At 44.8% G+C, this 13,785-nt stretch overlaps 1 protein-coding gene across 1 annotated transcript in view; it reads right to left on the reverse strand.

Annotated features, from left to right (window-relative positions):
- Positions 1 to 1,170: 1,170 nt before the first annotated feature.
- The window catches only part of KSR1 (kinase suppressor of ras 1), a 72,968-nt gene continuing 60,353 nt past the window's right edge, over positions 1,171 to 13,785 (reverse strand). Inside the window, exons 12-20 of the mRNA XM_075771925.1 lie at positions 13,683 to 13,737; positions 12,904 to 12,949; positions 11,496 to 11,875; positions 10,634 to 10,730; positions 10,183 to 10,316; positions 9,634 to 9,765; positions 9,224 to 9,359; positions 8,770 to 8,903; positions 1,171 to 4,362 (exon numbers count right to left, since the gene is read on the reverse strand). Of these exons, the coding sequence (XP_075628040.1) occupies positions 4,284 to 4,362; positions 8,770 to 8,903; positions 9,224 to 9,359; positions 9,634 to 9,765; positions 10,183 to 10,316; positions 10,634 to 10,730; positions 11,496 to 11,875; positions 12,904 to 12,949; positions 13,683 to 13,737 (1,193 nt within the window). The 3' untranslated portion in view covers positions 1,171 to 4,283. The remainder of the gene's footprint in view (positions 4,363 to 8,769; positions 8,904 to 9,223; positions 9,360 to 9,633; positions 9,766 to 10,182; positions 10,317 to 10,633; positions 10,731 to 11,495; positions 11,876 to 12,903; positions 12,950 to 13,682; positions 13,738 to 13,785) is intronic.

The raw sequence follows: 13,785 nt of genomic DNA on the forward strand, positions 1-13,785 counted from the left end.
ATGACTTTTTTAATTTTTTTTTTTTTGTATGAGCTGAACCTGAGACTTCTGTCACCCTTTGCTTCAGCACATTATTCCAAGAGCTTCTCTCTTGAAATTTCTAGAAACGAGACTTTCTTCTGTCACAATAGCTGCTTATTCCCACCCCATCCAGAGACGGGTTTTTAACAGGCGCTGCCCCATCCCGAGCTCGGCAGGGCAGGATGGCGCTGGCACAGTGTTTGGCAAGATGCCCCCAGCATGGGGTCTGCGCTTTCTTGTGGGTTTCCGTGTGCCACCGGGGCTGCCCTTGCCCATCACGAGGATCCCGCTCTGGTCGTTTACTCCCCAGAGGGTGACCCGTCCGACTTGTATCACCCCGTGTCTGGCAGGCTCTGGAGTGCGGCAAAGTAAATGGGAAATTATGGGCAATCCCCTTCTGATGCTTCGCTCAAGACGAGCGAAGGGCAGGGGGAGAGGGCGCAGGACTGCAGTGAAAGTGATGAAGGAGCTGATGACATCCCTGTGCATCAGCTGACACATCACGGCAGGACTGTCACCTCTGCCCATCCACTTCCCTTTCTTCCCACACACCTCCCACGATTTCTGGTCTTTTAAATACACTGCCTTGAATTCCTGACTTCAAACCACTGAGAGCGTCTCCCGGTACTTAGAAAAGTTCATCTGGGCGTCAGGCCGTGGTTTCCTCGAGGCTGAACGCCAACTAGGCGAGAGAGAGCGAGAAGGCACGGAGTGCTTCTGGTGAGCTTCCTGGGACCCGGCACCATCTGAAAGGCTGCCGCTGTTCCGTGGTGGGGTTTCACAGCCCCCCAGCGTCGCTGCGTCACGTGTAACGCTTCAGTGTCCTGTGAATCCCCCAGCACCAGGTGCTGTACGCAGTGTAATGCGTTAGTGGGTCGCTATGGAAATCTGCTTGTATTTTAATTTGGCTACAAGTAGATGGGGGAGAGGGAAGGTCAAACCACAATTCTGTAACGCTTGCTTTATCCAGAGCAAAGATTTATTCACTGAAAAGATTCCTACATATCCAGAATTTCATTAGCATAGAGTGCACTTTTTCTTTTTTTTTTTTTTTTTTGCTGGTTGCATAAACTAATACAGAAACTGTTGTTAATACTAACAATTTTTAATTAATTTAATAGCAATTCTGGAAGACACTCAGTTGATAGAAAATATAAAAAAAAATTTTTACTGTACAAAGTTTACATCACATTTGAAAAGAAAACGTGTCCATTTTCACCATATTACAGACTCCATTTACATTCACTACTGACATGTGGCTTCTGTAGCAGCATTGTACAGCCAGCTTCACATTTACAACTCCAAATCGGTATGGGCTTACCGTGCGTCACGCCCTTCCACCAGCACACAAGGAGACAGTACGTGTGACCATAAAACAACACAACCCAACGACTGTCGCTTCGTTTGCAATGTGTTGAGGGATAAGAGAGCTCTGCTCTCCTCGCCGCTGTGCACCCCCACTGGGTTCGGTCCATTTTCACGTGTCTTACACCAGCTGATTAAAACAAAACTGGTCCCAGAGACAGTAAGGAGTCTCTTGGCCCAGGAGACTGGGATTTGCTTTCCACAGCAATTTATGGGTGTTAAACATAAAACCAAGGTCAGGCTGAATTAGAATCCCAAATCTCATGATTAAAGGCAGGTTTTGGAGCCCCTCCTGTGCCCAGGACTGGAGTAGCAGGGCAGGATTCCCAGCGGGAAGCCACCAGCAGTGCTCAGCTGGGATGAGTCTCCAGCAGCGTGCTCTAAGTGTGGCAGGAAGGGACAGCAAGTTCTGCCGCAGAGGGGAGGAAGCCCTGCCTAAAGCAGGAGGCAAACGCGCCTCTGGGGCTGGAAGGTCTTCACAGCCAGTGTTTGGATTACACCCAAGGGCAGTCCTAGGAAGGAGAAATGGTGGTTTTTAATTATTTTATCTGGCTGGTCATCTAGTGCTGGCTGTCCTCCTAGCCAGTCATATTATTAGAAAAAACATTGAGAATATATTGCTTTCCCAGCGTTGTTCCTGCACATTTGCACAGCAGCATTACTGCGAGGAAAACCGTCTATTTGCATGTTGGGCAACTGAGAAGTTCTGGGTGTCCCAGCTTTTGGGACCTGCTTTATGCACACAGATGGCAGAAATAAATAGTGAGGAGCGCACTGAGGCTGCTGCCGCCCTCAAACACGGAGTTACCTGAAGGGCTGCTGAGCGCTGCAAGGCTACAAACAACAACTTGCACCCAGCAGCAGCTTCTGCTCTTCTCTAAGGCAAATGCAGAGTGAAGCCTACGCAGGGTTTCAGCTGATGGGTTCCTAATGTTACTGGCGCAAAGCAGCACGTTTCTTCCTGCTTTAGACTTGTGTGGTGCTGCTGTTATTTAAGCAGTATTTGCTGGGAAAACAACTTCTGCTTAAAAGTGCTGACACACAAAATTATTGAGAGCGAGCAAACAGTAGCAAGTTTTGAAGAGAACCGTGTGGTGTACGTTAAAAACACAGTCTAGTTGGAGGGGGGTTATTTGCTGTGTAAAGCTGGGGGGAGATGAAGGGGGACAAAAGAGTACCGCAGTGTCATGCTTGGCTGCCACCAAACCATTTTTTTCTTTTATATGAGACACATTTAAAAAGTAACTCTATCAAAGTATTTGTAAGGGAATATAACTGATTTGCACATAGTAGGAGTGAAGGTGTCTGCTCAAAAGAAGTGAGGAATTATTTTTTTGCCACTCAATTTTCTAGCAGTCAGCCACCCGTAGGCAGCCCAACGGCCCGCCTGTCCCCTTGCCTGCCTTCCCCAGGACATCGCAGCTCCTCCCGTGATCCTCACGCCAAACCCTTGCGATGATGGCGAAAGGGGGAGTGGGGGGTGTAATGTGCTGTGCTGTTGGGGAAATGACGTTTGGTGACGCCGGGGAGCCCTGAGGAACTCTCCCAACAAAATGGAGTACTGTAAGGACAGACAGGATCTGACCATTCAGTGTATGACGAGGGTTCTCCCACTGCCCGGCTGGCAGAAGAATGTGAAGGGGAGGCACGAGGGAGCCTTTGCTAACACTGCCTGCAGTTCATCTGCAGGTGGGACAATGCACTGGCACCTTAAATGTGGTCATTGGGTGTATCCCTAATAACCTGCATATTACATGTTGGGGGGGGGGGGGTCATCTTAAAATTAACCTTTGAAACAAGTCTGAGCTGTTCAGTCAGATCCTCTAGACCAAGACGCAATTTTCCTGGTTGCAAGATTTCTGTCATTCCTAGTTTTAAAACAAACAGCTCACAAACTTAAATGTGACTGGCTATAGGAGCTCTGCGTGTGTGAATGACTTTGAATCTCTTAACAATCTCTGTGCAACAAGACCTTATTTATTGCATTATTTCAGGATGGCTTTTTCCCTTGTCTGTTGCCTCTCCCTGCAACTCTGGAAAACATCTTTTCTCCTATAAATGAAATAGCAATTAGGGCAGTAAGAGCCATGTCTGGCTGGTCAGCGTTGTTTCCAGAACTGCTGCCAGTTTCAAGGACTACAACTTGTGTCTACAAAAGAAGAATGTGGCCCCTGTGCGCAGATCTAGAACAAGTCATGGCTTTATTTTTTTAAAGGCTAGCAACTCTTAAGCTTCCTAGGGGATTGTAGGAGAACAAGCAGCTTTTATTGCGAGTTCTGCGTAGAAGAGTCGTTAATTGAGACACAGCCTACGTGATCAGAAACTCTCCTGCCAGCCGTAGATTTATACGAGTGTAACTTAATTCAAGGTAACTCAGAGCTTGGACCAATCCTCCCAAAACAAACCTCAGAGCTCAGTGATTGGTTTGGGTGAATCACAATGCGATAGATTGCTTTTTACTTTAATGAAAGAAAAAGCTCCGGCCCCTCGTGCTAGATGCATTGCCATTCCCAAACAAGGCAGTTCCACTTGTCTGAGGGAAAACAAACACTTTGAAGGCAGATGACAGCTCCTGTTCACCACAGACACAAGAATGAACTAGAAATAGTTCTTCTTTTCAGTGCTATTTGAGAATGGCTGTAGTTAAACTTGATTTACTGTTTATTATGTTTTAAAAAATATAGTTCACACAAAAGTATCATGTAAACATTCTTTAAATAACTGCTGGTGCTCAGGCAGAATTCAGACTTTACGAACAACCCAGGACTGTGAACCGATGGTCGTGCGGCTTTCAGCTGCGGCTGCACCAGTGTCATAGCTTGGAAGATTCAGTGAAGATTTCTGAGGCTTTGTGTAAGCAGGCAGACAACGTTATCACAAGACAATTACACACCACGCTATATCTTTTGATTACTTGGTTCCAGGATTCCCAAGCCAAATCTTTCAAAACGCAGGACAACTTTGCTACTGTTAATGCTGAAAAGAGTGGGGAGGGAGAGGAGAAGGGAGAGGGAAAGAGTTACTTATTTTTAATTTTTCTTACAAAGCTACAGAGCATAAAGCTGTCTTTTCCTTCACCCTTAAACCGTTGGCATAGCTAGAAACATTTTCACTTCAAAATGCCTTCCTACACACACACGCACGCAGGTGACGGCAAGGCAGAACGGCCTTAATAGGTGAGCTCTTGCAGGAGACTTGCTCAGAGAATGAATACGTGGGTGTATTTGTCCTCACTGAAGACAGCAAAAACCTCCTTGGTTCTTGGTGCGTATTCTCCTCTGTCCCTGTCCTCTCCCCTCCAAAACAAGATAGTTTTTCAAAATTGTGAATCGGGCAAGAATGAAAAAAGACCTTTTTTTTAAAAGGCACATATTTGCTGTGTTACCTACAGTTCTGCAAAGTCTGATCTTAAGTCAGACGTTTTGCTGAACAGGGGATGTAAACAGAAGCAAATCATAAAATTCACAGCACTCGATGTGCAAGGGGAGGAGGAGGAACCGAAGAGTGCTCTTGCTTTCCTCCTCTTTTACACAGCATCGTGGCTGATCCCAGCTGACCCACATGGGCCAGTTCTGGACACCACTTGTGGCTTGGTCCCCAGTAGGCTAAGGGACAGCAGTCTGCCCCAAGCAGAGCAAGGACCAGCCTTTCCGCTCAGGAATTGCACCAGCTTCATCCAGCCCCTGACAAAATTGCCGGCTCTGGTCCCAGGGAGAACTGGCACCACCTGGCCCTTCACTCACGTTGGTTTGCAGGGTGAGTGGAGTGTTCGGTCATCGGCTGTGCCTGTGAAAATGTCCCCGTTACCTTTGTCACAAAGCCACAGTCCAGCACTAAGGATGACAGACAGAACCTCAGGTTGCAACTGGGAACCTGCACCCCTCTGTCTCGTGAGACTTGCTGGACACACGCAAGTCACACCAGTTTCAGGGAACCCCCAACCTGCTGGGCAGGACGCACGGCCCTCACTGCCGCTTGCGCCTGGTTAGTTAAGAGAGCAGATCCCCAGACCCTCCCCAGGAGGAGGTTACAGCCTGTCGAAACGCTTCAGGAGTGAAAGATGGCCACGTTGTTAGACAGTAACTTCTCGCAGACAGGAGTTGTTATTCAAGCTAACAGCCCACACCAAGCGGAAAAAGGCAGAAAAGGAGGATTCGGATAAAGTGTTGATTATGTCCATGGGTTAATTTCGTAGTTTGTTTTTGCTTTTTTAAATGGAAGGTGATTGTCCAAGTTGCCGGTTAGGATACAACACATGGAAGCATGCAAGGTGGAGCCCATTATTGCACCAGTAGCTACAACCTACAAAGAAATATGGGAGGGAAGGGAAAAAGACACCATGAGAGTTAGTTTTCAGTTATTTAAAGCAAGCCGTTGAGAACTATGTATTACAAAGCTTACTCCAGAATAAAGCACGGGGTTAGTGCAGGGTTTCTCAAAGGATTTGTCAGAGGGGATGTGAACGTGTCTTTACTGGGTTTTGAATCTGAGCAGGTCTCTGGCTGAGGTGGCTACAGAAAGCCTCCAAGTGTGACTTGAACATAATGCCGTTTCCAGGGGATGAACAACTACTGAGCTGCCTGCACTTTCATTTCAATGAGCACTAATTCAGCTGTCAATGCTGATAATTAATACTGACACTGAAAGTACTTCTCCCCTATTAAATGCTTTGAGCAGAGAAAAAGTATTAACGTATGCAAATTGACAGGAACCATTTGTGGGGGTGGGGAGGGGGTGTCGGTCAGTCTATGCAGAGAAAAACAATTAGGGTAGCTACTACATAAGACATCGTTCCGCAGTTCCACAAGCTGTTCAAGAATAACTCCCTATGGAAACACTAATCCAAAATAATCACTTGGCAAATTGCTCTGGAATTGAGCATTCTCCTGCACGGACTGCCCAAATGGGAAGCGTTACTTGAAGTTCATTTCCAGTGTGACATTAGAGGACAGTGGGAGAGTGTGATTATCTGCATGGGAATGTGCAGACAGCCTGGGCTCGGTCTGCTCTGTGCTGTCGGGTTAGGTAGGTTGAAAGATGTCACATCAGTCATCAGAGTTAATGATGCAATGCAAGTGAATCTTATTGTAGAGAGAAATAAGGGCATGCAAGTGTTGACACACAGAACCATACTGTTGGAGCACAGTGTGTTTCTGTAGAAAGGCAGAAATATTACCAAAGGACGCTGCTGTATCATGTAAATCTCCTGGCAAAAAAACTGCTGTCTTCATAACATAAAACAAATTAAATGCAACAATCTTCCCTGGAGGCAGGGGAGGATTAGTTAAAAAAAAAAAAAAGCGAGGAAATGTCACAAGTGAAGCTGATGACTTGGAGGAATGGATAATGGAGCTGCAAAGCATGTCCTCAAGGTAGCTGGGTATAGATCTGGGAAGGCAAGCTGAGCCTGGAAACAGGGTTTGTATGCTTTCGGCCAGAAGAGGGAAGAAATTGTTTCCCTTAAATTATGACTGAAGGACAGATAAGCAGCAGCAACTACATGCAAGTCCATTTTTTAGCTCAGATTTTGTTGGTTTCTCTTTCATTTTTTATTTTAAGAACTCCAGACACTTGATATCACAAGGACCGAAGCGTAGCTGTGAGCTCCGCTGGAGTAGTGAGCGTGCAGGGTGCAGAAAGACACCTTGCCTCCCCACTGCCAAGCGTAAGGCCGTCGCAGCCCTCTGTTGTACCTTTATAAACGCGTGCTGCGACACGCGTGTATACCTATCCAGTGTAAGGGAAAAATACCAGGCAGTTCTACTTATCAGTGAGCGAGTAGTAAGCATTTGATCTTTGACAGTAAGTGTCCTTTTGTATAAAGATGAGGCCACCGTCGTGGAGAGGCATTTCGCATTTAAAGTTGTTAGACATCGTAACGTATCGGGGATCCAGTACAAATGTTAGGGAAATCGCACAAAAGAGAAATGGCGAAATTGTCAACCAAATCCCAGAAGCAGCCAACCCACCCAAACACAAAATGCCATGACAGTCGCCAGACAAGCATGGTATGATAAGGTACTGCAGGAGGATTGTGAAGGGTTGTGGGAAAGAAAGGGGTAGATTAAACACCAAAAAAAGGAGAAAATAAGTATTAGAGGTTCTGTAAATGAAAATAAACTGTGAGCAAAGAATGTTGTGAATGGGCACTGGTCGCAAATGTGTCTGATCTCCCCCAGACTTTGAGAAAACCCATTGAGGTCACCAAAACGTAACCCTGTGCCTCGCAGAACTGTAAGCGTGTTCCTTGCCCTGTGGCTTGCGGGCCCAGCCTGTCCACTGCGGTCAGTCGGAGCTACTTGGGGTAGCAGCGGCCAGCAGTGGAGAGGAGACAACTGACATAAAATTGGTGTGGTGTGGGGGCTTCCGTCTCTTGGCTCCAGAAGTTGTATCTGCTCTGCTTCCACTTGGTTTTGGTACAAGTGGAACTAGGAACCGTCCTTCTCTAAGAGTGGCAGGTTACTCATGGGAAGGGAGGCTGAAAGCTTTAGGCCTTGTGGCTTTGTGCTAACCCACTCCGAACTGCAATGAGTTTGATATTCTGGTCTGGTCAGTCGCAACGGTGTTGTGGGGTGTAAAGTCAGGTGTTTTGAGAGACTTGTTCCAGTTCTGATAGTTTACGGATGCTTGATCGTATAAGACTTTTTCTTCCTCAATTGCAACACAGAACCTGACTTTGAAAGTATCACAATCTGACAAGGATTTATGCTGACTTCCTGTGTATTATCTTTCCTTGGTCCAAATCTTGACATAATTCCAACTTAGACACTCAGTCCAAGCATTGCAACTCATCCCTAGCTGTCAGTGTATTGCATCTTCAGGATTTCTAAATCACTCGTCATGTGATTACCACCTACTTTGGTTTTTCCCCAGAAGTCAATTATTCTGAGACAGGACTAATGCTGCCTGTGCAAACTGGGCACCTTTCCATATGGGGGGTGGGGGGTTGGATTTTTTCCCCACATACTCCTTGAGGGAGGCTACGAAGTCAAGACTCTTCCAAAATTCAACAGTTCAGTTTCAAAGGGAAATGGTGACACATTCTTTGATCCTTCCCTTCCTCAGTCAATACCAGCCATAACAGGAGAAATCCTAACTGCTCTGGGGTCAGCGTGAGCCCTTTCCAATACTGTTGGTAGATACTCTCTGAAACCAGACATAAAGGTGGGTAGGTAATCTACTGAAGGAGGGAGGTCAAAGTTAAAGTAAGAAATTAACTCTCTGAAGCACGCAAGCTTAATTGCATAATTTCCTAGTAACTAGAAAAGCAGAACAGCACGCTCAGAGGCTCTGACAGCCCCCAGGAAGGCCAAAAAAGGACAGAAATGACCAATTAGCAAATTCTGAGCGGCATAAACGTTCTTAACAGCAGCAAATACTCACTCAGCAGACTTCCAGAAATGCCCTGGGTGGGAGAGCCGACGATTCAATTTTGGCAGTTTTTCAAGCATATCCATGAGGACAGTGAAGCTAGGTCTCTCACTGAAATCAAATGACCAGCACGCCGAGAGAATTTCCTGCAAAAGGGTATTTGTGGCTCATCATCCCCACGTAGTTCACAGGTCAACTGTGCAGACCAAGCAACTCATTGAGCTCTGTGCTTTGTGCGAGCCTAGCCAGAGATTCTGTTTAATAGAAGTCTTGGACATTCTAATCATCAAACAGTATGTTAGTTATGGGCAGAGGCTTAGCATCTAACCTGGTGTCCCATTCTAACCCGCTCTCTCTCCTGCCCTTTATCTTTAGAGTTGTAAGAGTAAAATAAATCTCTTTAAGCAGCTCCCTCTTTTCCTGATAAACAGCTATACGGAAGGATTCCTGCAACTGAGGTACTTACATTGACTTCTTTCCCCAAACTAACAGTTGCAAGGACTTGTTTCACTCCTTCACCACTCCCAATCTGCCAGATGAGTGCCTCTGCAGGCTGGTTCTTGAAAGGCCATTCTCGGGCTTGGAGCTCATACCACACAGTCCTGCAACAGCAACAGACAAATCAAACCTTTGCATGCTTTTAGGAGAAAGACACAAAACCCGGCACTGTTCCACTTTCTTCAGATAAATTCTGGAAGGTATACAGTGCTGTGCAGGAAATCCCTCCCGCCCATGACTTTTGTAGTAGATGAGAAAAACGCATCCCAACAAGAATACCGAGTCTACGAGAAGAGGACCGCTGACTCGCAAGGCTCAGGTCTGCAGCAAATCTCATTTAGCAAGCTCCTGTGGTACTCTGAGGTGTTCCTTTCTTACCCAAAGGCATAGATATCTGCAGCTTTGGAGAAAGGGAGCTTGTCTTCGTCTTTCCCAGGGGCCATCTCACGAACAATTTCAGGGGCCAGGTAACATAACCAGTCATGAGGCAGCTTCAATTCATTCTCCCTCCTGAGTTCAAAAGAAAGAAGTGGTACTGAAACACTACTACTTCAACAAAGAAGCTTCACCTAATGCCTTGACTTTACTCAAATGTGTTCACTGACATTTCGTTCCTAATTTTCTTGCCATATTAAAAAGCACACATGTGTTAGCCTGACTCTCCAGCTCGTTCTTTGGCTTAAAGTTTTGTTTGTGTTCTGTGTCTTAATCTATACAGAACTTCCTAGCTCTGTGCTACTGGAACTGTAGAAAGAACTCTGCTTAAAAAAAAAAAAAAGAGAACAAAGTGCGTATTCCAAAAACGTGTGTATGTACTAAAGCAACCAATATTCCTCACTTGTGTGATGTAATGCATCCAAACGTTTCCCTACTTGATCATTATTTAATCATTCTACAAGTGGACCAAGCACTGAAACCTCCACTTACCTTCCTTCCTGAACCACACCCGAAATTCCAAATAATCCAAAGTCAGTGATCACAACCTTCCCATTGTCATAGAAAACATTCTTGGATTTCAGATCCTTATGCACAATCCCCTTTGCGTGAAGATACCCCATGCCCTGGGAAATATATGCAGAGATGTAAATTTTTTTTTTTTCATTATTTACAAGCCTGTAACTCTGGGCATGCTTTGCTTTCTAATACACATTTAGTCTGATTTCTCCAGCATAAATGATTAATTGTAAGCAGGGATGCGGCAGGTAGCTGAATTATGCAGGAAGGGTGCAAGGCAAGTCTGCATAATAGCGCTGCTGGACGGGTACTCTTAGTTGAAGCATGAAGTGGCCGTGGGCTTCACAATTCTGACCAAGTCTGTATGTGTAAGAACAATGAACAACTGACACGAGTTGTCTCTGTTAGCATAACATACCCTTACCTTAATGATCTCCTGTGCTATCTGCCTGGTTTTGTTAATATCCAGGGATATCTTGGGGTCCCTTACGAACGAGTGAAGCGTCCTTCCTTTGCAGAAGCTACCAGAAAGAGGAACAACAGTCTTTAAAAAGGTCTTTAAAATATTGAGCATGCTCAAAGATATGCAACAAATGCTTATGTATTTCTTCAGAGACCCAGAGTTGTTATGCTGCTCTGACATCTGAAGTCCAGTTTTCAAAATCTGAGCACCAGCATGTGCGGCTGGTGCTACTGGTGACTTGGGCAGGAAACTTCTTTTGGAACTGGCAGTTAGAAATGACTGTGAACCTCCTCGCCAGACTATGAGAAGGCATGCCCTTGGCCTTGCTTAAATTCAGTCTGCATATGAACATCCCAAAAAGTTGTTATTTAGGGTCTAAATGATCCTCATCTCAAGTATTAAAAATGGAAGAGAGGAGAAAAATGATATTTTTGCTTAATCAGCAAGTGTCCCTAAGAGGAACAGAAAGGAAGAAATAACTGTTGCGTTATCAGCCTGGTTTATTGTCACTTTGCTGAACTGGAACCATCTGGAAGTAGGTGGCAAAGGATCAGTCCGTTCCAGGTTTTTTTTTTCCTCCTGCTTTTGAAATTTTATTATTTAAGAATTCAAAAATAAAAAGAAAATTGCCAAAAAGTATATACTCCCTAAAAGGAGACATCCCTAGTATCCAAAACAGACTGAGCAACACAGACTGCATTCATGTCTGCCACCTCCGGACTACAGCAAGAGGTTTATTTTTATATATATAAAATAAAAATTATCTATATATCTTATATAAATATATATATATTAAAATAATACTAAGATGCTATATACTTACCTGGTAATGATTGCTAGATGAGGAGGGTTCATGCATGCTCCCATGAAAAGTACCACGTTCTCATGTCGAGTCTGCCTGTAGTTCATCACCTCCTTTTTAAAGAGCTTGAGATGATCCTGATTGTTCCCGTCTATCTCCAAGAGCCTGATGGCCACTTCCCCGTGCCATTTCCCCTTGTAAACCTTCCCCCACCGTCCTTGGCCAATAGGATCCCCCAGTTCGATCTGTTCAAAGGGAATGTCCCATTCCTGCAGGTAGACGCTGGTCTGGCTAGGTTTGCGATAGATCATCCCTTGCAAGTGTGGCCGTCTGTTTGGCAAATCTTCCACCTCATCCTCGTCATCTTCAGGTTCCGATTTATTAGCCTCCGGTTCTTCTACCTGTTTACAAAAAGACAAGGGAAACACGTGCTGAGAGCCCCACCTGAGGGGCCGGAGCAGCCTGTGCCAGCCAGCAGCAGAGCCTGCTCCGGGAGAACTCAGGGGGCTGACGTATGCATTTGACCACAGCTCTAGAAATAGACCTCACAAGAGAAAGTCATCCAGAGGGCTACAAAAAGACATACATCTTCTGTATGTGAGTGCATGCAGGTGAAGACAAGAAAAGCTTTATCCCACATAGAGTTAAATTTGTAGAACCAGCACTAACATCGAGGGACTCGGCATCTCTCGCAATTTGGCCTTCCGTGTGGGGGAAAACACTACCGACCATTCTAAAAGGAAGGGTCAAGCACCTCTTTGTTCTTCAAGTAAATGTAGGTGCAGCTTTTTTTTTTTTTTTTTTGAGATTACTAAAATTCTCCTGGTAGATAGAAGTGCTCTAAAAATCAACAAGCTTGATCCAAAATCCAGTAATTTCTGCCAAAATCAATTCTGTGCCTATTGGTTTACTCATCCCTACAGAAACCCATTTCAGTGTTCATACTACAAGCTGAACGTGTGCTTGGGCACTACCAAAATCACCAGCTCTTGTGAATAGGTACGGAAAGGCTTTCCTATGCAAAAAATAAGCCCATGCTTTGCAGGATCTACCATGAGGTGGCACCTACACATGCATTACTTGCAGATTTGAGGTCTGCAGAGCATTTAGACCTCCTTTAGAACTCCAGCAGCAGGCCTGCAGCTCTTGTAATGTAAAAATGGCCATGCCAAACTGAGTGAGCCAGAAGTTTGAAAAATATCATCCTAGCCCAATTAGAAAAAGCTAATTATTGTTACAAGTACTTCATTGTTTCAGCCTGGTTACAGAAACCACAAATTTTCAGCTGAGATCTTGGCAGTAGAAACAGTTCAGTGGAATTGAGGTAAGGCACAGCTAGTCTACGTTCATAATTCCAGGGCCACAACTTTTTTATTGCACTTTGAACATGGCACTTCTGACTGTACAAAAAGGAAGCCAGAAAACCTACCTCTGCTTCACATTCGACTCCATCGGTCTCTGGCTGCTGATCAGCACTAACAAGAGAAGAGAGGTTTACAGTGAAAATAATGTTTGCGTATCCGCCCGAGTTAGAAAAACGGGCTGCTACATATGCCATTAGCGTAGTGGAAAGACACAAATAGAGAACAGCTCTTGGTAGCATTATAGTAGGTCAGGGAAAAATACAATTACTGCCCCACTTAACAGATAAGGACTTTCTAAGCTTCCTTTGGCAAATGAGGGACAAAGACTTTGAAGTGATTTTCAATAATTAAGTGGTAGGAATTGGTTTGGCAGTGCCATGGCTGTATCATTACAATGTTCCGGTAATGATACTCCTGTTCCTACTCCCGAAACACCCACAGCAGAGAAGCAATTGTGAGTGCTGGCAATGCAAGCTAAAATTCTACATGCATGTCCTACAACTCCGATCCTTAAAAAGATGTCTGCTTGCAGCCAAGTGTGCCATGCTCTTTTAATCGTAAAACTCTGTAACTTCTATTTCATCAGACCTTTCTGATCTCAGGAATGCACACATAATCATAACTAGATATTAAAGTAATGGATTTCTTACTGCCTGATTGAAAGTAAATATCATGTTCAGCTTTATAAAACTGGGAATACTAGTATCACCCTTGCTGTCTAAAAATCATCCTGTTGAGTTCTCAGATGGGAAATTCAATTTTGGTCGTAACATAGCCCTTCAGACTGATCTGAAGATTATCAGGTAAATGCTATGCAAATAAAAGAATTTAAAACTATACTTACTTAGTGTCTGCAGCAGTTTCTGTAGGTTGTGCTATTTGTGCAGGACTGGGAATTTCTGGGAAAGTAGAAACATTTATGATACATATTTTACACTTTAATCTCT

Source organism: Balearica regulorum, chromosome 19 (genome assembly GCF_011004875.1).
Source record: "Balearica regulorum gibbericeps isolate bBalReg1 chromosome 19, bBalReg1.pri, whole genome shotgun sequence".
NCBI classification, from domain to species: Eukaryota; Metazoa; Chordata; class Aves; order Gruiformes; family Gruidae; genus Balearica; species Balearica regulorum.